The 24,487-nt window shown below is 37.5% G+C and overlaps 1 protein-coding gene across 2 annotated transcripts in view; it reads right to left on the bottom strand.

The window, feature by feature from the left end:
• Positions 1–5,694: 5,694 nt before the first annotated feature.
• LOC149778297 (uncharacterized) overlaps positions 5,695–24,487 on the bottom strand; it is a 36,460-nt gene continuing 17,667 nt past the window's right edge. For both annotated transcript variants that reach the window (XM_089939112.1, XM_089939113.1), the window contains exons 3-4: positions 8,343–8,507; positions 5,695–7,997 (exon numbers count right to left, since the gene is read on the bottom strand). In XM_089939112.1, coding sequence (XP_089795238.1) covers positions 6,982–7,997; positions 8,343–8,507 — 1,181 coding nt within the window. In that variant the 3' untranslated portion in view covers positions 5,695–6,981. The remainder of the gene's footprint in view (positions 7,998–8,342; positions 8,508–24,487) is intronic.

Genomic DNA, 24,487 nt, shown 5'->3' with positions numbered 1-24,487 from the left:
TATTGTGTTATTCTCATTTTACACATATTTAGCAATTTAGGCAACCTTGAACGAGGATTACCTGTTAGAGTTTTGTTCACTGAGCAATGAAGCTACTCTGATTACTGTTCATGCTGGGTTGTTCTATTGTATGACAAGTGGTAAGTAGCTTTCTGATTGGAAAGTTTGCTACTTGTCTGTATAAACAACATAGTATGAACAGCATATTAGCGGTGGTCATTCCATTGGAGCTTCTGAAGGATGCTGGTAATGGGATTGCGGTAAGAAAAGTGCCTGATGATTCTTTTGTTCAAGGAAAATGTGACTTGACCTTTGTCCCATATGATAAGGTGCATAGATTTATAATATGGTTCATGTAAGTTTATTTTATATGTACTCTGTATATTGCTCTAGAATATATGTTGATGTATTTTAGTACCTTTAATAGGTTATCGACCTGCATATTCTTTTATGAGCCTATCATTCTCTCCATACGATTGTCTGTCTGTCTGCTCTCTAATTTTGCTGTACACACTGATTGTTGCGTTTAGGTTTATTTGGTCCCCTAGTCTAGATGGATAATTAATAAATATGGGTATATGGGTAAGTTATTCGTATTGAATGTACTTTTGGCCGATAATGCACTGATGACGGTATTATTTATAGTTGTAATATTTGTCTTTTTATTGTAGTTGCAGGGTGTAACAAAGCAGGAGAAATGTATCAAACAAAGCAGGAGAAATGTATCAAACAAAGCAGGAGAAATGTATCAAACAAAGCAAGAGAAATGTATCAAACAAAGCAGGAGAAATGTACCAAACAAAGCAGGAGAAATGTATCAAACAAAGCAGGAGAAATGTATCAAACAAAGCAGGAAAAATGTATCAACCAAAGCAAGAGAAATGTATCTACCTCCACTTATCAACCTAATGCACAATAAAACCCAAATGTTTATAACAAATACTAGACTGGTACCGTCTATTCTGTGAATAGAAGGCAAGTGATGTAACATGATAATTTTGTTTGTTCTCGTTAAATGTGAATATACAAGTGTTAAAACATAAACAATTTGTTCTCCATACCCAAACTAAGTAATAAATATAAATCGGTCTAGAAATAAAATATTAGTCTCATGAAACGTCGTAACATTTTGTATATTTTCAGTAACAATTACAACCACCAAACACAGGATAAATAGTCATGGTTTTGTTTTGTTTTTTCTCTTTTTTGCATGATTCAATTTTGAAAATTAATGTCTGTGTCATAAATTATGGTAACACTGATGAAAACGTTTGCATGAAAGAATATGAATAAAACAAATGGTCTACATACAGTACTTAGTTCATTCAAGCCTAGAATAGTCAAATACGTTCTGGCCGCAGCATCAGTATTATATTTACAAAGTACGAGTTATAGAATTACCACTCAGGTATTTCTTGATGAATACTCGGAGAAGAAATAATGGAATGGCTTTGCCAAAATGATTGTCGGAAATATAGTCCGGAAGCTCGAAACATTCATTGGGGCCATTGGTCCATAGATGGCAATACATGTTGCAGTGTATAGGTTCTCCATGCTCATCCAAACCTGTAAATTAGCATTAGTAGTAGTAGTAGCAGTAGTATAAAATGTAAAGTTTTTACCATTTCCTCCTTTATTTATTTATTCAAATATACTAGCGTAGTCGATAGTCATAATAATATAAATATTTCATAGTCACTTTCTGGTTTATAAACATGTATTCTAAAGGCGTTGCGTGGGACGAAATGTTCTTTACATTATTACATTCTAACAATATACTTCTTTCTATTGATAATAATGCTCAGTGTTATCCCAGTCTGATGCAATATAACATAATTATTCCCACTGATGGTAATGCTAAACTTTATCCCAGTCTGATGCAATATAACATAATTATTCCCACTGAAGGTAATGCTAAACTTTATCACAGTTTGATGCAATACAACATAATCATTCCCATTGATGGTAATGCTAAACTTTATCCCAGGTTTATGCAATACAACATAATTATTCATATTCATGGTAAATTTATTAGATTTCCTAGATGTGCAATACTAAATAATTCTTGGGACTTATTTTCGGGAACTTGGACAGGATACAACTTTTTTTTCCCTTAACTTTTTAAAAAAGCTATGCGTTTTGCTGAATGGCATAAAATTATTCTCGAATCGAAAGTCAATGGATTGTTTTGCAATTATACATGCAATCTAATCTACCGCTTAAAAAATGAGTTGTGCAAATGTCATTTTTAATTGCTAGAAAACAACAATATGGAAAGGAGATGATATTCATTAAAATGAAACAACCTCTTCAAGAAAGAGCTAGAATATATATTTAATTTCTGGTGTAAAATTTGATTCACACTTAAAGTAAGTTAAAGAAAATAACTTTATGTTTTTTTACTGGACGAGAGCTTATTCCGCATGGATAAAATAATTATAAATATAATCACATCTGGCTATGTATACTATTTACAAATTTATATTATTATTATTATTATTATTATTATTATTATTATTATTATTATTTTTGTATAGTGAAATGTTACAAAATTTGTACGACCTCCCCAAATCCGTTTTGACACTGACGTTGCAGCTAGATAATGACTGTGCCTCCAGAGAAGGTAATACAAATGAAATACGAACCTTTGACATCGTGCAGATATTTATTGAGGAAAATAAATGCTACAGATTTGTTACAAATTTGTGTGTGTATTTTGTTTTGCTTTTTATCTGTTACCGTGTTTTCATATGTCCTGGATTAGACGTTCCGTGCCTTCTTATGGGTAAGGATCGTATTGTTCTCTTTTTCACTTGTCTTTTAATTTTGATTTTTTTTATGATATTCAGTCAGCACCTTTCCATTAACAACATCAAAAATCAAAGCGTTAGGTGTATACTTTAAAATATAGTAATAACCATGGAATTCAGGACCCAAAGTTAACTTGCTAAATTTTGACTCCAACAAGCGCTCTGTATCAGGAGAAGTCATCAGGGCCCAAAGAGGACATGGAATCAAAGTAATCTACTTATGTCGACTTTAACTATCGCTCAAAACCTGCAGAGGTCATCAGGGCAGAGGACCTTGAATCCAAGTCATTAACAGTTGACTCGAACCAGCGGACAAAACCTGCAGAGGTCGTCAAGGAAACCATTTTCCACCCACAGACACCCAAACACATAAACATATATTTTTCTTCCCGATAATGTCTTTTTCTGCTAAGAATCCCATATTGTTTCTTGGGCACTTTGGGGAGGAATAAAGATTATATATATATATATATATATATATATAGAGAGAGAGAGAGAGAGAGAGAGAGAGAGAGAGAGAGAGAGAGAGAGAGAGAGAATCAACGAATACGAGGTTGAAGACCTGAAAGCAAGGACAGGAAAATCGGATGCATTATAACTACAGCTGACGGTATATTTAAACGTTATTAGGATGGAGAAAGGCAAATATATTACATAGATTAACATAATAATTAAAGGCAGTGAAGAATCATGAAGGAAATATAAGGATCCTCCAAAATGAATTGGATCGATAAAGAAATTCTTACGTAAGTGTTGACAGTTACTGATATCAAAAGTATTAGTAAATAGATTCGGTCTTTTTTCCCAATTCGACAAGTCTGACAGGTAGTATCTTAGAAGAATTAAGTTAATTCCCACTGGATGGTTTAATTCATACTAGTTCTTCTACGATGTTGTAAATTTGCGGTTTGTCACGTTGGTAGTTGTGATAACATGAGTGTTTTAGCTTTATTACCTATACGTAAGTTCTTCGGACTGGGCAGTTTCTTATTTATTGTGTGCTTCTTGTAACATCAAGTCTTCAGCAATTTATAATGTATTTCGATATTATTTTAGATGAAAACACTTGTTTGAATTATTCAGTGGAAATAGAAAGTGCTCATTTGACTATAATATCATTTTAGAACTATTGCAAATTATTCGAACGAGTTCTGGACAAGGCTAATTATGACACGTCAGGACTTTTGGCGGTACAGTATATTCTTGGATCTGAAATTTGTGCAGAACATTTCATTCTTTTGGACTTTAATAGAATATTTCGGTATTAGTTTTTTCCAATTCATAATACTCTTAAGTTCTTTTAAGATTTTCATTTTATAAGATTGTTGATTAAATTGTTTGCTAAAGTTTACAAAACTTGTCGGTTTTGTTTCTTTCTGTTACTTAATTTGCGCCAATAGAGTCTTAATCGAACTTAGAGAGATGTTTTGAAAAGATAATATTGAAACCTGCAAAATCAGATCCCCCAAGATGTAAAGTATAAAAAACTAATTATGTATTATGTCCAAAAGTTCAACTTACCCGTTCTCTAGTCAAAGTTCCACAGCCCACCACAGTCGGCCTGCTTCTTATAGCAGTCGACATCGGGAATACGTCTCCCCCGTTCCTCCATCTTAGCTAAGTTGGAAAGCATTGACATGCCGATAGAACCTGCACCAATCAAACATATCCTTGTGATCTCCGATGATAGTGCCATGTTTTGTTGAACAAAAAAGGAAACTCTGGTTCTTAACACAGTACGGGACGATCGGGTAATATTTTGCTAAGTTGTACCAACGTCTTTCTAAAATTTATGTATTCGCTTACTAGTCTTAGTGCAAGCCCCGATAATTTGGATAGTCTCCACCCCTACTTATACGACACCCCAGTTGAACGTCCATCTGCAATTTAAGACGATAGAGGTGTACAGAAAAAAGAGAATCTTACATAAAAGCGTAGGAAAGATTTTTAAGTTCAAATGTCTGCTGTATCTACTATACTTCTAAATGTATGAAGAATGCTTTCGATCTTGATACGCAAATCCTTTCAAATTAAAAATTGCACGTACATCATTCTATGAGACAGAGCAAAGTAAGAACAGGTCATAGCTGTCTCTAGAAATGGTTAAAATATTTAATTGTAACTGAAAAAATAAAACCAAAATCAAAACAAAACATGTGATTGTTTAAATGCATGTAAATAAGACACTAATCATTAAGTTACATGTGCCTGCATGAGTTGCCTTTAATTAGGACACATTGTGAGTAAATAGTTATTATTTATATCGTAGTTTATACCAGCCAGAGATAGAAGCTGAGGGCCGATGATAGCAGAGTGCAAATCAACTTGGGTGTGGTGTTCCCATGGACACAAACTATCAAAATTTATGGGGCCTGTCCTAAGAACATTAGGACATTTGAGTATTCAAGTTTTAAATCAGATTTAACATTAAGCGGTCAAATCACCTCAATCTACTTTCAAGCAGAAAAAAGCAGAAAAAGTTAAATTCTTTTGGTGAAATTTATTAGCGTAAGAATTCCTTTTCAATCATATTGAACTTCTACATAAAGGACACGTGCTGTTATTGTAACAATTGTATAGCAGAGTTGAAAAAATATGAGAGTTATCTTCGTTGGGTTTTTTTGTGTCACCAATGTCGCGCCTAAGCAAACCCTTAGCAAACCCAGTAAAGTTGCAGAATTCTTTACATATACAGTATCAGCACAATTAGTCGCTCGAGATGGAATTAAATTAGAAATATTCAACATCTATCCGTTAGGATACTTCACTGTTTTAATGGTTTGTGTTTAAGATTTGTTGTTACAGGTAAGTTATTGATTCTGAACACGGAGACGATGTTGCAGTATCCTAAAATTAAGAAAGGAAGAAAGTAGTACACATAACATTGTTAAGGAAAATGCTAATTTTAATATGCGTAGCAAGTAATCTAATATGTGTAGCTAGTAAACAAAAGAAGAATAACTATTAATTTCAACATATTAATTTTCTATTAAAAAAAAAACGAAAACAGTATATCGGCCTCTTTTTCTGTGATGCTGAAAATATATTAAAATCTTGAGCATTCGTGTGATATTAACGTCATTTAAGTTTAAGCAAAAGTCAAAGTGAAGACATTCACAAAATTTACAAAAGTTGTGTATTGTACAGGGTCAGTTATCTCAGTGTCTTTACGCAAATACACACACGTTAATGTTTGAAATAGCCACATTTTGTGATATAGTAATGCGAGAGGCGTGGGTTGCACGCGTCAGTTGAGAATAATAATATTAGGTCTTCTTAAGTATTGCATTATCACTTACATATTCACTATCGTCTCTCCTCTGGCATAATACACTATTGAAACTAATATTTTATACACATATATTTGTATCACTACAACTCAAGACAATTTGCTTTGCTTTTTAAAACAAAATAAAATACAGATTAATAAAACAAAATCCGTATTTTGAAATGTTTTCTTTTTCGGACACCTATATAATTTTCTGGAGTGGCATGTTGGATGATTTCATTGTGAAAGACGTTTTTATCACAGCACCGTTAGTGTTACGACATTTATTTCTCAAATTAAAAGGCTTTTTTTACCAACAGTATGCTTCAGTAAGTTAGGATTCATCCTCGCAACTGTATAACCTTGCACAGGGCTGCAAATGTACATGTCTAATACAGCGCTTAGCAATATAGATTAGCACAAGACTGACGGGAACATGTCTAATACATAGCATTGCTGTTCAGTCTAGCAAACGGCTGACAGGAACATGGCCAATACAAAGCATTGCAGTATAGTCTAGCACACGACTGCAAAGGTACATGTCTAATACAAAGCATTGCAGCCTAGCACAAGGCTAAAAGGAACATGTCTAACACATAGCACTGCAGTACAGTCTAGCAAAAGATTTCAAAGGTACATGTCGAATACAAAGCATTGCAGCCTAGCACAAGACGGGCAGTAACGTGTCTAATACATAGCATTGTAGTACAGTCTCGCAATAGGCTGCAACGGTATATGTCTAATACATAGCACTGCAGCCTAGCACAAGGCTGACAGAACATGTCCAATACATAGCATTGTATTATAGTCTTGCTATAGGCTGCAAAGGTACATGTCTAATACATAAAATTGTAAATATCGATATTCCAGTGATTATGGCATTTTAGACCAGTCGCTGAAGATTTAATTAACAAATGCATTATAAGAGTCATCAAAAGCAGCCATGAACGGCTTGCTATGTTTGCTTGAAACTGTTCCTGTGAACTTGGATTTGAACACATTGTCCCGACACATAGTTATGCTTTCCTTCCTCTTCTGGTCCCAGTCTTTAAACATATATTTCATGTCCAAGTTGTGTTGATATCCACTCTCTCGACAAAGATCCATTACATAATCTGTCTGGAAGTCGATTGCATCAGCGAAGGACGTGACACGTTCTAATCTCTGGATCCATCTGGCTATATCTGTCTCCATCGTCACTTTGTCAGGCAAGGTCGTTTCGCCCAAAATGACGCGGCAAGCCCAAAAGCTCTGTATATCAAACATAGTCATGGTATAGAACTGGTACTGCATGCCGATATACATCAACTTGTTACTGCCACCCTTGACCCAAACAATTCCTTTGAACAGATTTGGCGGACAGATTGTGTTTTCTGTTTGCAGACGCAGGTTGTCTGGCAGAAAGCTGAAGGTGTGTTTGTACCCTGTACAGTAAATTACAGCATCCACTTCCGTACAGGTGCCATCCCTGAAGTAAATAGTTTGTCCGTCTATTCTCTCCAGAAGCGGTCGCTCTTGAATTTGTGCCGGCCATCTGAAACCCATGGGTCCAGATCTAGTGGAGATTACGATACTCATAGCACCAAATTTTACACACTGGAGTGAAATGTCCTCAGCAGAATAACTGGATCCAATCACTAGCAGTCTTTTACCTTTGAACTCGCGAGCATCTCGGAAGTCATGACTGTGAAGGACCCTTCCAGGAAAGGCCTCAATCCCCTTAAAGTAGGGAATATTAGGAACAGAAAAATGTCCAGTGGCCACTACAATATGACTAAACTGCTCCGGAGGTAGGTCTTTATCTTCAACTTTGTCCTTAGCCCAGACAGTGAAATTATCTTTGTCAGGGTTGTAGATCACGTTCTTTACTATAGTATTGAGGCGAACAAACTTTCTTGCATTGACCGTCTTCCATCGCCCTATGGAAACATAACAAAGATATTAGTCAGGATAGTCATATCAATAAAAGAATTGGTGAGCAATGAAAATATACGCCGAATAGAACTCACTCTAATTGAATAATCAAAAAAGTGCATGTTTTAACGTTAAAATTAAATGACGACGTTATTAAACATGGTACGATATAACAGTGATGAAGATGATTTACATAAAAAATACATAAAAAAATATCAAATTTGGCTTCCATGAAAAATAAAACAAATGGTTAACGTACAGTACTTCGTTAAATCAAACCTAGAATAATCAAATACTATCTGGCTGAAGAATCAGTAGTATATGTACAAAAGTGTGAGTTGGAGAAATACCACTCAGGTAGTCTAGGATGACTTCTCTGGTCGGGAATGACGGAATGGCTTTGCCAAAATGTTGGTCGAAAGTATAATCCGGAAGCTCGAAACATTCCTTGGGGACATTGGTCCATAGATGGCGATACATGCTGCAATGAATAGGTTCTCCATGCTCATCCACACCTGAAAAGTAGTAGTAGTTTTAGTAGTAGTAGTATCATTAATAGCATAAAATGTGAAGATGTACCATTTCCGTGTTTATTTTTTATAAACCCCAATTGTGGTAAATGTTCATAATTACATAAATATTTGATAATACATATCAGCTTTTCAACCTTTTGACACTGACGTTGCAGTTAGATTTTCACAATGCAACCAAAGAAGGCAATACTCACGCAGTACGAACCATTCTCATTCTGCTTTCGTGTATACTGTTTTGATTTTCCATTTCTGTTAACGAGTTTACGTTTGTCCTGGATTAGACGTACGGTGCTGTCTAGTGGGTAAGGACAATTTTGTCCTTTTCTTCACTTGATGTGTCATTGTATTTTTTGTACTATTCTGTCAGAACTTTTCCATTAACAACATGAAAAGCAAAGCGTTCAGTGTTGACTTCAAATAAAGTAATAACAGTGGAACTCAAGATCCAAAAACCAGCTTGTAAAGAAATACAACCAGGTCGTGTAACAAGTAGACAGAAAATACGCAAATGTTATGTTCCGCTGTATTTTAGTATATTTGCACGGAAAAATAGTAGTAGGAACATTATGATATTTCCTAATACAAGGCAAAAACACATAAACAAGATATAAACATGTTGCGGGATTTGAAACCGGTTCTCAAGCGTGAGAAGTTGCCTTACCTGCCAGTAGACCGAACAATGACAAAAAAGAAGGGTCAAATTTGTAATCTTAATGTTATCGATGTTCAGCGCAGTGGCGAAAAACGTGATGCGTCTTTCAATGCATTTTTTAGTTAGTTATGTTTGAAAACCCATTAATTCACGGTCTAACATCACACACACACACACACAAAATCCGCTATACCAGTTTACCGCGGTATATTTTTCTTGCTAAGTACCACGGTAAAAAAAATTCTGTACCGTACTTAAGTAGTCTCCGTCATTGTGGCATGTACGCAAAACCCCTGTACCGTACTTCAGTAGTCTCCGTCATTATGGCATATACGCAAAACCCCTGTACCGTAGTTCAGTAATCTCCGTCATTATGGCATATACACAAAACTCCTGTACCGTACTTCAGTAGTCTCCGTCATTATGGCATGTACGCAAAACTCCTGTACCGTACTTCAGTAGTCTCCGTCATTATGGCATATACGCAAAACTCCTGTACCGTACTTCAGTAGTCTCCGTCATTGTGGCATGTACGCAAAACCCCTGTACCGTACTTCAGTAGTCTCCGTCACTGTGGCATGAACGCAAACCCCCGAGTAATCTTGTTAAGACTGTAATGATGTTAGCATGTTTTCAATTTTCATGACAAAATAGTTCAATAATTGTTTTGTTTTTTTTATTTTTTTTATTTATTTTTTTTTTTTTTTTTTACAAAACAGTTGTATTTGAATAGATTGGTTTTGATATTACAAATAGAACTTTATTTAGAATCCATGTCTCACATTTGACGCGCGTCACATATGCCGAAGTAGTGGCCAAAAGAGATGCTGTGAAAGATGTCGGATTTAAACAACGTCATATTTAGGGGTTTTTTGGCTAGTTTTTGTTAATGTGCTGAGTACATGTATTCCTTGCCAATACCTGAGAATCGTCCGACGTTTTTGTGAGAGCAGTTATTTTCTGTTTGAAATGTTGTTGTGGTGGTTGTTGTGGGGTTTAACGCCATTTTTCAGCACGATAGGCTATACATGGCGGCCAGTATTAATGGTGGAGGAAGAACCCGGAAAACCCCGGAAAGAACCACCGACCCACGAGAAGCTACTGGCAGGCTTTCTCACATGCCCACATTGGCTGAATCTTAGACTCGAACCGCCGCAGACAGAGGTGAGATGGCAGTGATCCGTAACGAAGAGCGCTTTAGACCACTAAATATTTTCTCAACTGCTGAGTAAATACGTTTTATGCTTGTTTACCCTCTCTGATAAATATCTTGTCCAAGTGTTGTCGTCCCACTCAAAGTTTCACTGCCTATTATAAAAATATTGCATAGAAAGAATTGTAGGCTTCAGTGCTTTCTGATGACAGCATATTGTATTTCACAGGGTGTCTAATTCATTTGCAGTAAGGTCCTGACCATTAAATTTTCAGGGAGGGGTGAGGGTTGTCTGCGATTTTCTTTTAATCTAAATTAACTTTTTTTATCTCAAGATAATTCTATTATTTTCAAATAGTATATTGACTCGAATATGGCGTTATTTTGCTACAAATCAAAGTAAGAATTTTTAAAACGTGTCCGGAGCCTCTACCAGAAACTGTTGGTCCATAATATAATTACGGTTTAACGTGGTAGGTGTTCAGAAATACCGCAGTATAAAATATTTTGTGTCACACACACAAACATATATATATATATATATATATATATATATATATATATATATATATATATATATATATATATATATTGCAAACCACAAATGCAATGAAAAAGAACTGGAAAATTGCATGCATTACACACTACAACTGAAGGTATACATGCATACTATAAGGCAAGGGAAGGCAAAGTTTGCATAAAAATAGTATCATAATTAAGAACTGATGGAATTAAGATGGAAATATGTGAATCCTCAAAAAGTGCAAACGTACAAGATACCACGAGAATTTTAATCTTCTTATGAAACTGAATAAAAGGAGATCACCTCACCATGTGTGTAATCTGAGCAGATTCTTTAAAAGGTCACAGGCTACCTATATTGTACTAACGTGTGATATTATTATAATCATACAAAACGCATTTGTTATGTATGCACGCAGAAACATTTTTAATAAGACTTAAAATTCCGATTTTTCAAATGAAAAAATTATTTGCCAATCACCGTAAACAATGAAAAGTTTCTGCGTACCGAAAACAGATATGACTTACATTTATCCCTTCTATTCAGCATGGCCAGTCAAGTGTTTAATTTCCCCACGTAAATGTCTATGTAATATATCATACTAGCGTGCTTTTGTACAGCAAATATGGTACACTGTGTTGCATATGGATGTAACCAAAATAGTGATTATGGGACAAGAGGGTTCTTTCTTTTTCCGAAAGACCCTGTTTACCCCCAAAATGTGGAATGAACCTTTGTGGTGCATATGAGAAGAGACATATAAAGGGCGTAAGTAAAATATATCAAATAAAGGATTATATCGTTTTTCTTATCCCATAGGGACCATACATATTTATAATACGATATCCAGTATTCGACATAGAAACGTTTACTGTCTCTTTGTCCAGATGTGCCTACTCCTTATCACTCTCATAGTTGTTATAGATAGGATGAGACTCCTAGTGAAACATCTTGAGTGACTTCACTATATACAATATAGTGCAGAGTATTTATTTAAATGAGCGCACTAGTCTCGCGATAAGTAGTAGTAGCCCGTGGAAGGATCTGTTCTTAGACACAGAGCACCGTTTGATTTTAACTCGAGATAAGACCATGCTAGGTGTTGATCTTCAGGACTCACACTGTTGTTTTCTCTCATGTCAGAATCAAACGACGTAGAGCCCTTACAGTATAAAAACATCATGAATCACGTATGTTCTATGAAATCGTTAGCGACAGCGTTAGACCATACGGAGATCTTGGCGTGTCTGGACGTAAAGTTCCGCAACGACAGTACATTTCCATTACCTCGGACATAAGTTAGTCGGCACTATCGGCCATGATCACTAACGTCTTTTCGTCATCGTCTTTTTCTGATCAATAAGTTTTCTCTACCCGCGTGAGGATCTCATTGATGTTTTCCCCTGCAGGATTAATCATATGGACCCGTGACCCGTGAATCCAGTGTCGATCGTAGGCCTAATTCAGAACCGCGGAAAAGACAGATCAAGATGTCACTGTATCTTCTACGTAAGTGCATTTCTAATAATCTGCAGGAAATGGCTCTCATAGTGCAGTGCGGCGGAAGTCCCGAAAACATTCTCGCTTACAGTATTTCCCGATAAACTTACGGTTTAGATCAGTCCGAAATATTCTCTTCTTGTTACAGTTTGCGGACTTATTTCCATGGCCCTTTCGCATTGGTCTTAGTACACGACTCATATTTCCCTGAAAGATAACCATGATCAAGTAGAAAGAACACGTCAACGCTCCTGCCGTTGTTGAGGTCTTTTTTATAAAGAGGGGCAATGTCATCCGTGGCATTGTCGATCTTTCCACCGATCGTTTTAGCTTCACTTAAATCGGCCGTGGTCACCCCTCCTTCTGGTTCAACGACGCCTGGACCAACTTCGATTCCACCAGAACCTATCCCGGCCCAGCAGCCTTCATTGCCAAAGATATTATTTCAGTGGTTTATGGATTTGTTTATCAAGCTCAAAGATTGGCTGATCATATATATATATATATATATATATATATATATATATATATATATATATATATATATATATATATATATATATTCTTTTCTGCCTGAAACAGATGGATCTGACTTATCTGGACAGTAATTTTCATTATATGTGGGATAAGACTCCTTACCGAGGTGAGATAAAGAGAATATCTCAGCATCAGGAGGAAGTAGCAGTTTGGTAGCTATAGTGTCTTGGGCTCAACACAGAGCTATACCTGACCCCGTGATGGAAGATACATTTAAGACGAGAAAAAAGGAAGACGCTTTTCTCCACACCGTCGATGCTTCTTCTAGTCCCAGGTTATATATTCCAGACGATCATTCAGGTCCTAATGCCGTGCAGATAAATTATCTAGTCTTGAGGTGTACTATGACGAGGATAAGTCTTTTAGAACCACGATGCTGTATAACTGGGACGAGAATTAAAGAAATAGAAACATCGGAAGCTATCCATGGATGGACTCCGTAGGATTATCCGGAGATAATAGTTATACCCCAGTGACGATGAACCAGCGTGTCATCGTGGCTAATCGTATAGACGAAACGTGGCTATATCCTAAGTCGATGGAGAGATTGATGTCCTTTGTTCAGAATCAGTTTAACTTTGCTTCTTACTGCGTCACCACGGTATGTGTCCTCAGTCTGTAAGATTTGACGGAAGAGACGAATCACATGACCTAATCAGCCCTTTGACATCACGTCTTTAACACACCGTGTTGAGGATCCTCAACGGGAGGAAGATGGCACTTCCCAATAAGTCTACCGAATCGAACTGGAGCGAGTTGAATTCTCATTACGATTTCGAGGCCTACCATCGTAAATGCAATCGGTTCGGGTTGAATTCCATAACCGCCGACTGGAGAATCAAGAGTGGAAATAATTCAGGACTGGGAAGAAGTGTTAAAAGTAATTCTGCGTCCAACATCGAATGAAATCCTCATCGTTCCACGTATCCCTGGGGATATGCTATTCCCATCCACGATATAGGAGACTCCAACATGTTGATTACCGACATCCAGCAACAGGACGAGGACGCTATGGCTGGATTTGTCTATTTCATCGCACCTACCAGCCCAGAAATCACCCCATCAGGGGTCGTAGCGATCACTCAGAGTCCGTATTACTAAGTGAACTCACCCATGACTGCTCCGACTAGACTGACTAGAATCCCCCCTTCGGGCAACAAGGTTCAGGGTAATTTCTTTCAGACGCTAATCCTAGAGCACGACTGAAGTTCGTCGAGATGTCCTTGCATCTTGTGTATAAAACACCTATCTATTTCTTTTCAGAAATATCTCAAAAGAAGTTTGTCAAGCGGGTCGGACAGTTAGGTCTCAAGGTGGATTTTAAGATCACGAACAGTCTTCACAAGGTTCGCTCTCTCATGGGCATCACCTATGTCGCGAATGAGGATCATCAGAATAAGATCACTAAAGACCCACCCACAGTGCCTACGTCACTAGGAGCCACGGGTCCACAGACTCCGTTGCGAGACAGTAAAGGATCCCCGACAAAGAACATCGGCGTCGAGACCTCGTCCAGTGATAGCATCACCGCGCAGATTAAGACCGTCAGCATCGTCGTAATGGTTATAGGAGCTATCGTGATCATATTCTACTCTTAAGCCCGGTAAGATCATCATACAGCTATCATGTTTAATATGGTCTTTACCGACGTGACATCGGGGACGACGACCTAGCTGAAATCACATCGATAATCGAGATCAGAATTATTTCTTATCGCTGATGGATTTTCTTACGTCGTAGGGTGGAATAACGATCCTACTGGGTCCACACTGGATTATACCATAGGAGGTAACACCGTCGACTATCCTTTCGAACCTGGATACTATAACCTAGAGACACTCACGCTCAAATCTAAGTGTTTATGACTACTAACTGATTCTGAAGAAGAAACACCGTCCAGTGCGATCGGGCCGATTCATTTCAATGACCCTTTACATTTCGTACGCAGAACGACCCACGAACGAAGGTGAAGCATGATATCACAGACATTCCTCCGACAACGAGTACATCGACTGTTTTGCGTGTTGTCTTGGTAAATGAAGCGACCTCGAGTACAATCGACGGTCTGATTTAGTTGTGGTCGTATCCTACAGAAAACCCTTCACGAGTAAAACGACAGCGGATCATCATCTAGAATAATACCTGGATATCCTCGGAAAGATCAATCAATCTCAATGATAGCAGACGATTTTTTACCCAGGCAGAATCCTTACATAGGACTGAGGGCTAAGAACGACCGGATGTCTCCTGCTAGATGAATTTCATGGGATCATTCGTCATGTGTCTCATGTGGCTCATCACCGAGATCAATGGCAACATCTATAAATACCCATAGGACTAGCCAAACGGGTCATTGTCTTGGATATGGACACCAATGATGCGTATATAGTTCTGATCGAAAAGATACGACGACAATGACCCCCACCCCGATCAGAAATGAATACATGCCAGACATGGACAAGACGGTGAAAGTACATCTCCACGCGTAGGGATGTCTGAATTAACTGATCAGTCACATGTATATCAAGCTGGACTGCGAGAGGATCTCGTATTTATCCAGGCGAAAAGAAATGGTGCTTACTACGTACAAGAACTGGCTAAAACAGTATCGTCCATAGGAGGTCGTGTCCGATACTACTATGGGCACAGCGATCCAGCTCAGAAAGAAAAGGATTTCAAGAATATCGAAACAGCCTACGATGATATCGACGTGATGATATATATTATGACCGTAGAATCAGGTATCTCCATCGACGGTCCCCGATCCACCATGCTGTCCATGTTCTCACCGTGTCGTAGCTCCGTAGAAGCCACCAAGCAAGCTAGTAATTGATTCAGATGTGTCTCTGAGATTTACTATGCCTCAACGAGAAAAAGTCTTAGTCAAAGCGATGATGCAGTTGATACTCGATCGATGGACCACAAATTTCTCGTTTTCGATCCCCGTAGCTGATGATGTGTTCCCAGCGTACGGTATTGCCTTTTGTCAATCCACGCTAGAAGAAAGCATCTCCTGCCCCTATTTCACGGATAGATTTCTCACAATGATGACCGCCACGGATTACGTCTAGTACGTCAGCACTTCTATCCCGAGATTATCCCCGTGCTATTTTCTCACGAGATTCCACCGAAGCTGATGATTCCATATAGACAACGTATCAGTACTGGCGTCGTCGATGGTACCATTCCCAGCGGTAAGAACAGATTTTAATCATGTTCCCGAAACTAAGCATACGTATCAAAAATTGTTCAAGGACCCTTACGAGAAAAAGAAGACCTATCTTCAGAGTGTGTGTCAGGTGGAGACATGTCAAGACAAGATATCTGACGAACGCGTGGAATTTTTGCACGAGTCCACGGAGACCTATGAGCAATATACTCGAGCGCTGTAAGGTGATGAGTAAGTGGTTAAAGAAAAACATAAAGCGTATAATTCCTCCGAGCATGAGAAACTTACTCTTACTAGAAACTTTCTCACTGAGCCATGGTTATCCGATGTGACTCCACGTGACGAGGCAACATCAGTGTTCCGCGGAGAGATAGACATCGATGGAAAGACCCTACCTGTGTACACTATAAGATGAACCGGCCCGATTTCCCCATGCCTGAGTTCGCCCACGCGGATCGGAAACATCTCAACACTGTTTCTGAGTATAAAGAGTATCTGATCTCTTGTATATCCAATAGATATTAGACATCATCATATTGACTAACATCGAGACAATTCATTCCGATCAAAGCAAATCATCTCTGAGTGGACCCATATCCCGATCGAGACAAATCATCCCGAGTATGACTTTATCTCGAGCATGACATAAACCCCGAATATGATATTATCTCGAGCATGATATAAACTCCGAATATGACATAAACTTCGATCAAGACCAATACTCTCTGTGTGAACCTACATCCCGATTAAAAAACTGAGCAGCCCCACATCCCCATCGAGACCCTGCATTTCGATCTCGAATTTATATCCACATCATACTTACGATAGAGAACATAGACATGTTCACCTGCGAAGGATTGATTACAGTCATGGTGATTCTTCATGAGTATTTTCTATCTGTCAAGATAATACATGCATGTTATAAGATGGCCAACTTTCTAGGTGAGCTATTTTCTCGTGGAAAATCATCTGAAGAGGGTGATTGAGGAATCAGCGATCATGCGCATGAAGTGTCCTCGCCTGAGAACTGATTCAGACTGTGATCGTTCAGGGAAAGTGCATGGAGTACACGCGAAAAAAATTTGAGCCCGAAAGAGGCTGACACGGAATTGTATAAATCCTTTTATTTATCACAGCATGTACTCTGCTTTCATTTTTTGTGTAACACGATACCCGAGGATGATTTATGTATATTGTACAATATTTCAAAATAGTGAGTTCGGTTCACCTTATGCCGCACGTGCGAAGTACTTTCAATGGGAAAAACCGGATGCTTCCAGCGCACAGACAATGTATGACGACTTTGTGTATAAGTGACGGGTCTACTTTAAGGACTTGCACATCTTCAGCTGTAGAGATATGTGAGTTATTAATTTCTTAATTAACTATTGTACTGCCACGTTTATTTTTGTAATTTTGCATGTATCTTTGGTTTACGTAGTATAATGTAATTATTTTCTATTCTGGTTTGTTACTTAGCAAGGGATTTATATTAGCAATATAAAGCTGCACTTTTAAGAAACCTTTAGTACTGTAGGAATCTTCTCGGTCACTGTTAGGTTTACTTCTGAACCTGTTTGTTATTTTTTAATTGTGTCGATAATGCTATCTGTACAACTTACATTATAACGTCATCAGGTTTTATCGTGAATGCCTGTGTCATGCATAGTACACGTTGTTATATGTATTTTCAGCTGACCCGAATGACCAGAGTGATCGGAGTGGTCGGACTGAACCGAGTGACCTGAGTGATTAGCTGTAGAGCTGATCAGATCGATCGGTTATCGGAGTGATCGGAGTCAACACTAGACGTTTACCATAGCAGCTGTGAAGCTGAACCATTGCAACCGTGGTATTGAATAAACAGTGTTGCTGGTCGAGTAGCAGGTGATCGGGCGTCTATGACCGATATTGGTGGATGCTAACTGCTTGATTGACCAACCATGAATACTGACAGCTTGATTGGCCAGTGTGACTGTTAGCCGAGTGTGCTGGTGGCGGAGTGTAACTCCATACCTGTAATCTTTTAGCAGTGGGCTAATTTTGAGAGTTTGTAAAACCCATATCTGTTCCTTTTTGTTTACATAATTTCACTATTTGAGTAAATACATTTACTATCTGAGTAAAACACATCATTCTTTCGTTGTGAAATCATTGTGAATTATTCACAACTTGTGCTTGTACTGTGTAAAGCCATTTATTCGTATATTCATTAAGTTCGTGCCTCTTTTGTTAATTAATCCAATACTTGGATCATATATACGCACTTATTAAATGATAACTAATTGCTCATTCGTTCGTTATTAAACATTGTATTTATATCACCATCAAACGTGTTCTGTTCTAAATCCTACATCCCGCCCGGTGATCCTGTTAAAGACGTGGAAAAGCTTACTGACTCTAAGGTACGGACGATGAAATCTAGAATCGGCATGGCTGTATCTTCGGCAATGTCTCGATCTCTCTGTGTCAGTGTTCTAGATTTATACTGTAAATTAGTAAAGCATTACGTTCCCTTGGAAGACAGAGAAAGATTAAAAAAGGAATTGTACAACGATCCCGTGATACTGTCTGCGCTGGGAACCTTGAGCGGATTCGTGGTAATCAGGTTGGGTATGATCGTTTCTCCGTTATGTGCATTGATCATCACGATGCGTCATATTAAATATGGAACAGTAAGGAATAACTCTGGACTCCGAATCCGAATCACGGACACTTTTGTGGAGGCAACGTCTCCATAGGATCCATGTCAGATCAAGGAAGTGACGACGAAAAACAGAAAAAGCAAAATAGAAGAAACTTATCAGTCGACAAAGACCCCATCACGGAGTTCTGTTCCAACCCATCTAAATACACGGAGATGATGTATGTATCCAGGACATACCCGATTTAAGATACAGTCCCGATGGATAAACTCTCATCGACGGTAAGATAGTCATCCTGGAAATTAAGTGCCGTTTTCGCCAAATTAACCTCAAACTCCCATATTATTATCTTCCTGATGTGTTTTCTGGTCTAGAAGTCTGTTCTGAAGTAGCGAAGTACATTCTTTTGGTAGACATCGTGTTTAGAAAATGTTCCATGTCCCAGTTTTATCCGAATCCGCACTACGACAAAATGAAACACTCGTTCGACTTCAGAAGGTATAATAAAGATACACTCGAGGTGGGAGTGATGTTTCTGTATGTCGATTATATGGAGAGAGAGCAGGACTCGGTGGACTGGATCAGCAAGGAGTTATAACTGTTCATGATTATTAATAAAAAGCTAATAGCGGTACACCCCTTTAAGATCATGTCGATCAATTCTCAGGATATTCAACCTCTACCCAACAGCGATATGAGCGACGGAGCCATAAAAACCTATCAGAAAAGACTGTAAGAGATGGAGACGCAGATAGAGAGTCTATAACTGCTAGTCTTTTTTCTTATTTGTGTAGTGTTCTCGTTGTAGTTACTTTAATTTGAATATAGTCTTATTAGCGTGGTCTTTTCTTCTGAGTATTCCCCTCTTTTTTCGTCCGACAGTGGAGATAAGTCCGAAATCTGTAATAAGAGGAAAATACTTTCGGATTTATAACCACATCTTAGTATAGGACTGTCCACGGGTTTCCGATACAAAGGCCGGCCGAGCGTTGTTTTCAGCTCAGGACACAATCTATATCAGAAAAAAGAATCCAGAGCCACCAGACTGGGCGGCCTATATATCAATTTCTTGTTTAACAGAGCTTCTGATCGTATACTAGTTATAGCCCCCCGAATATAATGACATGATGTTTAAAAGGGCCTGTGATTATATATATATATATATATATATATATATATATATATATATATATATATATATATATATATATATATATATATATATATATATATATATACCTTATTTACATCGGGACGAACATAGTAAAACAATTTAAAAAATGAAATGAACTAACCTTGGATAGGTATCATTCATTCCGTCTTTTTTTCATCATACGAAATTTTTTGAGGAAACAATATATCCAAGAACCTCGTATATGTTGGCTGGCTGTACTGTGTATCGCTTATGTCCGACAACAAAATCGCATATGAGATGGTAATATCACCCGATTGCTTGAAGGCACCTGCCATTCACGCATGATAAATTATAAGCTGCTAAATGACCAAGACTGTATTGTATCCAAGTCAACTATACAAAAGTATCTCTCAAATAAAATCATTATTTGAAAATACATTCACTGTGAGTACTAATGATAATCTTTTCACTAGCATGGGTTACAAAAGTACTATTAAAGCAAGTTATTGCTGTGTATACTATTTACCGACGAACATCAATAATGATTACATATGGCAAACAAGTAGAATTTTGAAATTAAATTGTGATACAATGGAATAGTTTTGAAAGCGACACAATATAGTGCGTCGTGCACGCATATCGACAAAAGGCTGAACAGTAAATTAGTTTTCATTGGTTTCATCTTAATGTTCCCTATCCATACTTTATAGTGTTTTATTTTTCGACAACAAAATGCATGTACTTCGTCTTGTGAAAATAAATGTACGTCATTTCCAGTTGGTGTCCTCTATAGGTGGGAAATCGTAGCTAAGGGGAAGTAACAGCGTTGTGTACTTCTATTTCGAGTAAATAATTTATTCCTTCCTTACACTTGACATTTTTTAAAATTCTTTTTGTGCGAGCATAACTACTTTTAATCATGTAATGCAAATCTGATGTAAAAAGAAAATTGTTAGAATATGGCTGGATACCTTTAAAGTATCAAATCAAATCCGTGCTAATATTAGAATTAGTATATTCCAGTATATTCCTATATGGAAACATTAATATAAAAATGAAAGAAAAATTACTGTCATTAATACATAAAGGAGAAGTGGATATAGATGATTTTATAATTAAGGGTTGTCAAAGGGGAGATTACAAATTAAAATATTCTCTTTATGAATGGGCCATAATTTATATGTATCGTTTAAGTAGATGGGATATGCAAATCTTTATTTAAAAAAGCAATGTAAAAGGGGGAATTAAATATTTCGAAGGTACCTATAAAGAAAGTCAATAGACTCGATATATAATCATAACATTACAAATTAAAATATTCTCTTTATGCATGGGCCATAATTTACATGTATCGTTTAAGTAGATGGGATATGCAAATCTTTATTTAAAAAAGCAATGTAAAAGGGGGAATTAAATATTTCGAAGGTACATACAAAGAAAGTCAATAGACTCGATAGATAATCATAACATTACAAATTAAAATATTCTCTTTAGGCATGGGCCATAATTTATATTTATCGTTTGGGCTATACATTTAGAAACATTACGGAGATTCAAAGAACCAAAAAGATGTATGAAATTACTAGTGTCCAAAGGAAATGTGAAATATATTAATGTTGTAACTACTATATGGAAACTAAGGAACTAATGAAGGGAAAAAAAGACAAACAATGTATTAAAACAATCAGAAACAGTGAAAACAGAATTCGAAAACCTGGACAAAAATTAGATCGATAGGTTTCGATTGGTCTGTTTGGGTTCAAGTCCTTTTCGAGAGCAGAATTGGATGTACATAGCAGCCAGTATATTTTGTAGAGGAAGACACGTGGACCCACGGGAAGCTACTGGCAAGCTTTCTAACATACACACGTTGGTCGAACCCGAGACTCGAACTTACTCCGATTCAGGTGTGATGCGAGTAATTTGTAATGGCGATCCTCACAAATCAACACTCAATGTGGAAGCCCAGGAATGAAGAGGTGAGTCACCAATGCATTGTAATGGATGCCTCAAAATGAACAGAACGAGTCCCAAATACATTCAAATAAAAGCCCTTTAATAGAGACAATGAGTCCCAAAAGTACTGGAATGTAAGCCAAAAGAATGAAGAGAATAAGTTCCAAACACATAAAAAGGGAACCCCTGAACGAATAGATTGGGTCCCAAATACATTGAATTTTAGGTTCCGGAACAAAGAGTGTGCGCCTCAAATACGTAAAAATGGCAGGCCCAGAATGAAGAGAGTGAGTCTCACATACATTAAAATGGAATCCCTAGAACGAAGAGAGTGAGTCATAAATATATTAAAATAAATTGAAGTCCCAGAATGAAGCTAGTCAGTCCCAAAAGTGTTGAAATGTTAGCCCTGAACGAAGAAAGTGAGTCCAAATACTTTACAATAAATGTAAGCCACAAAACTAGTGGAATTAGCCCCAAATACTTTTAAAAGGAAGCACCTGAATGAAGACACTGAGACCCAGAACAAGGAGTGAGTCCAAACTGTTTTAAAGTGAAGACTGAGAACGAAGAGAGTGAGTCCCAAATATATTAATATGGAAGCCGCAGAATCAAGATTAAGTACATTAAGATGGAAGCCCCAGAACGAAAACATTCCCATATACATTGAAATGGAAGCCCCAGAGCCAAGAGAATGTGTCCCAAAATATATTGAAATGGAAGCTTCAGAATAAAGAAAGTCAGTCCCAAATGCGTAGAAGGAAGAGTGGCTCCCAAATTCATTAAAATTAGCACCAAAGAGCGAAAACGTGAGACCACAAAACACGTTGAAATTGACATCCGTGAACGAAAATAGTATCCAAATCGGTTGAAATGACCTGTAATGAAGAAAGTGAGTCCCCCGTACAATTAAATGGGTGCCCATGAATGAAGAGTGTAAAATGCAAATGCATGTAAGAATGGCACATCATATTTTACGGTAAGAAAGAAATCGTAAGTCAGGAAAATCGATCACACACTGCATGAACGGCCGTAGGGAAGCTGTTCATGCATAGTGTATTAATGACACAATAAATCTTGTAAAAATTTAAGCCGTATGTAGCTATAAAAATTGAACTTCAATTTTTACAAGATTCATTAAGTCATCATTATACGTAATTCTATGTGTTTCTTGCAAAATCGTATTTTAGATTGCACATTTTCCAACGATAGATGTATACATTTCGAAATGCATCTTTAGGTGTCAGATGAACGTCATCGATCTAGAGCCGAAGTTGGCTGTTGAAAGATAACAATATGTGGTTTAAAAGATATGAAGAAAAGTAGACTCGACTGCCCAGTTCTCATTTTCTCTTAAGTAGAGGAGACTGCTTGTTCGATGCTGTGAAATCAATATTTTACGTTAGGTAGACTAGACTGTCCAGAACGAGGCTATAGCGGACCATAGGCTGTACTACAAATGTGTAATTTGGTACCGGGCCTTCTTTACTAAGTTCGTAACAAACTGAAGTGGGCGTGGTACCGGCCTACTGTTAAATGGGTACATAACGGCCGTACTGCGCAGTTTGTCCATATATAAAGAAAGGCAGACAGAATCACAGAGGAATTCCTGAAAATAGGTACATTACTATAACAACTATACATAATATACATATCACAAGGGATATAACATACGCATACACCAACAATAAATAATATACATACAAAAAATTGTCCTTTGTCTCGTTTTAACCTAAGGATAACAACCCATTTTTGATTTGTGAATGAAGAGAGTGAGTCCCAAATACATTGAAATATACGCAACCGCATGAAGAGAGTCCCAAATAATGGACGAATACATCGAAATGATAACCCGGAACGAAGAGTTGATCCCAAGCACAATGAAATGGAAGAACTCAGAACTAGGAGACTGAGTCCCAAATGCATTACAATGGACGCCTGAAAAAGAGGAGAGTTCAAAATGCATTAAAATGGACGTCTGAGAATGAAGAGAGTTCCAGATGCACACATATAAAAGTTTTATATATTTGGATCATGAGGAGGAAGGGGCTTGATAATCGGCCTGCTAGATTCCTAATACTTAAGGATCTGATTTGTCTTCAGATAAAATATTTTCTCAGGTTTAATAAACGCATAAATCTAATGATTTGATTGCGGTAAATATTTTTCATTTGATTTAGACCTACATTGAATCAACATGTATATAAAAACTAAAAAGCTTAAATAGAGTTTAATGCATTGGGATTTCACGTATCTTTGAAATGATTGGTTGGATGGTTGTTATGGGTTTCACGGGGGGTTGGGGTTGGATGGGGGGGGGATTAAGCACAAAATATGCTATACATGGTGGCCAGTAAAACTGGAGGAGTAAGAACCCAGGAAAACAGCGGAAGTACCACAGACCCACAGGAAGCTGCAAGTAAGCTTTCTCACATACCCAAGTTGTCCGAGCCCGAGACACGAACCCAAGTGGATTCTGGTGAGGTGTGAATAATATGTGAAGGCGAGCGCCGTACACCATTTAACATTCAAGTGGAAGCCCAGAATGAAGAGGTGAGTCCCTAATGCATTCAAATGGAAGCCCGAAAATGAAAAGAACGAGTCCCTAATACTTTGAAATGAAAGCTCTGGAACGAAGACAGTGAGTCCCAAATACATTGACATGGCAGCTAAAGAACGAAGATAATCAGTT

Source organism: Sinohyriopsis cumingii, chromosome 17 (genome assembly GCF_028554795.1).
Source record: "Sinohyriopsis cumingii isolate HCF-2022 chromosome 17, ASM2855479v2, whole genome shotgun sequence".
In the NCBI taxonomy this organism is placed as follows: Eukaryota; Metazoa; Mollusca; class Bivalvia; order Unionida; family Unionidae; genus Sinohyriopsis; species Sinohyriopsis cumingii.
This window is presented reverse-complemented; position numbering and strand designations above follow the sequence as displayed.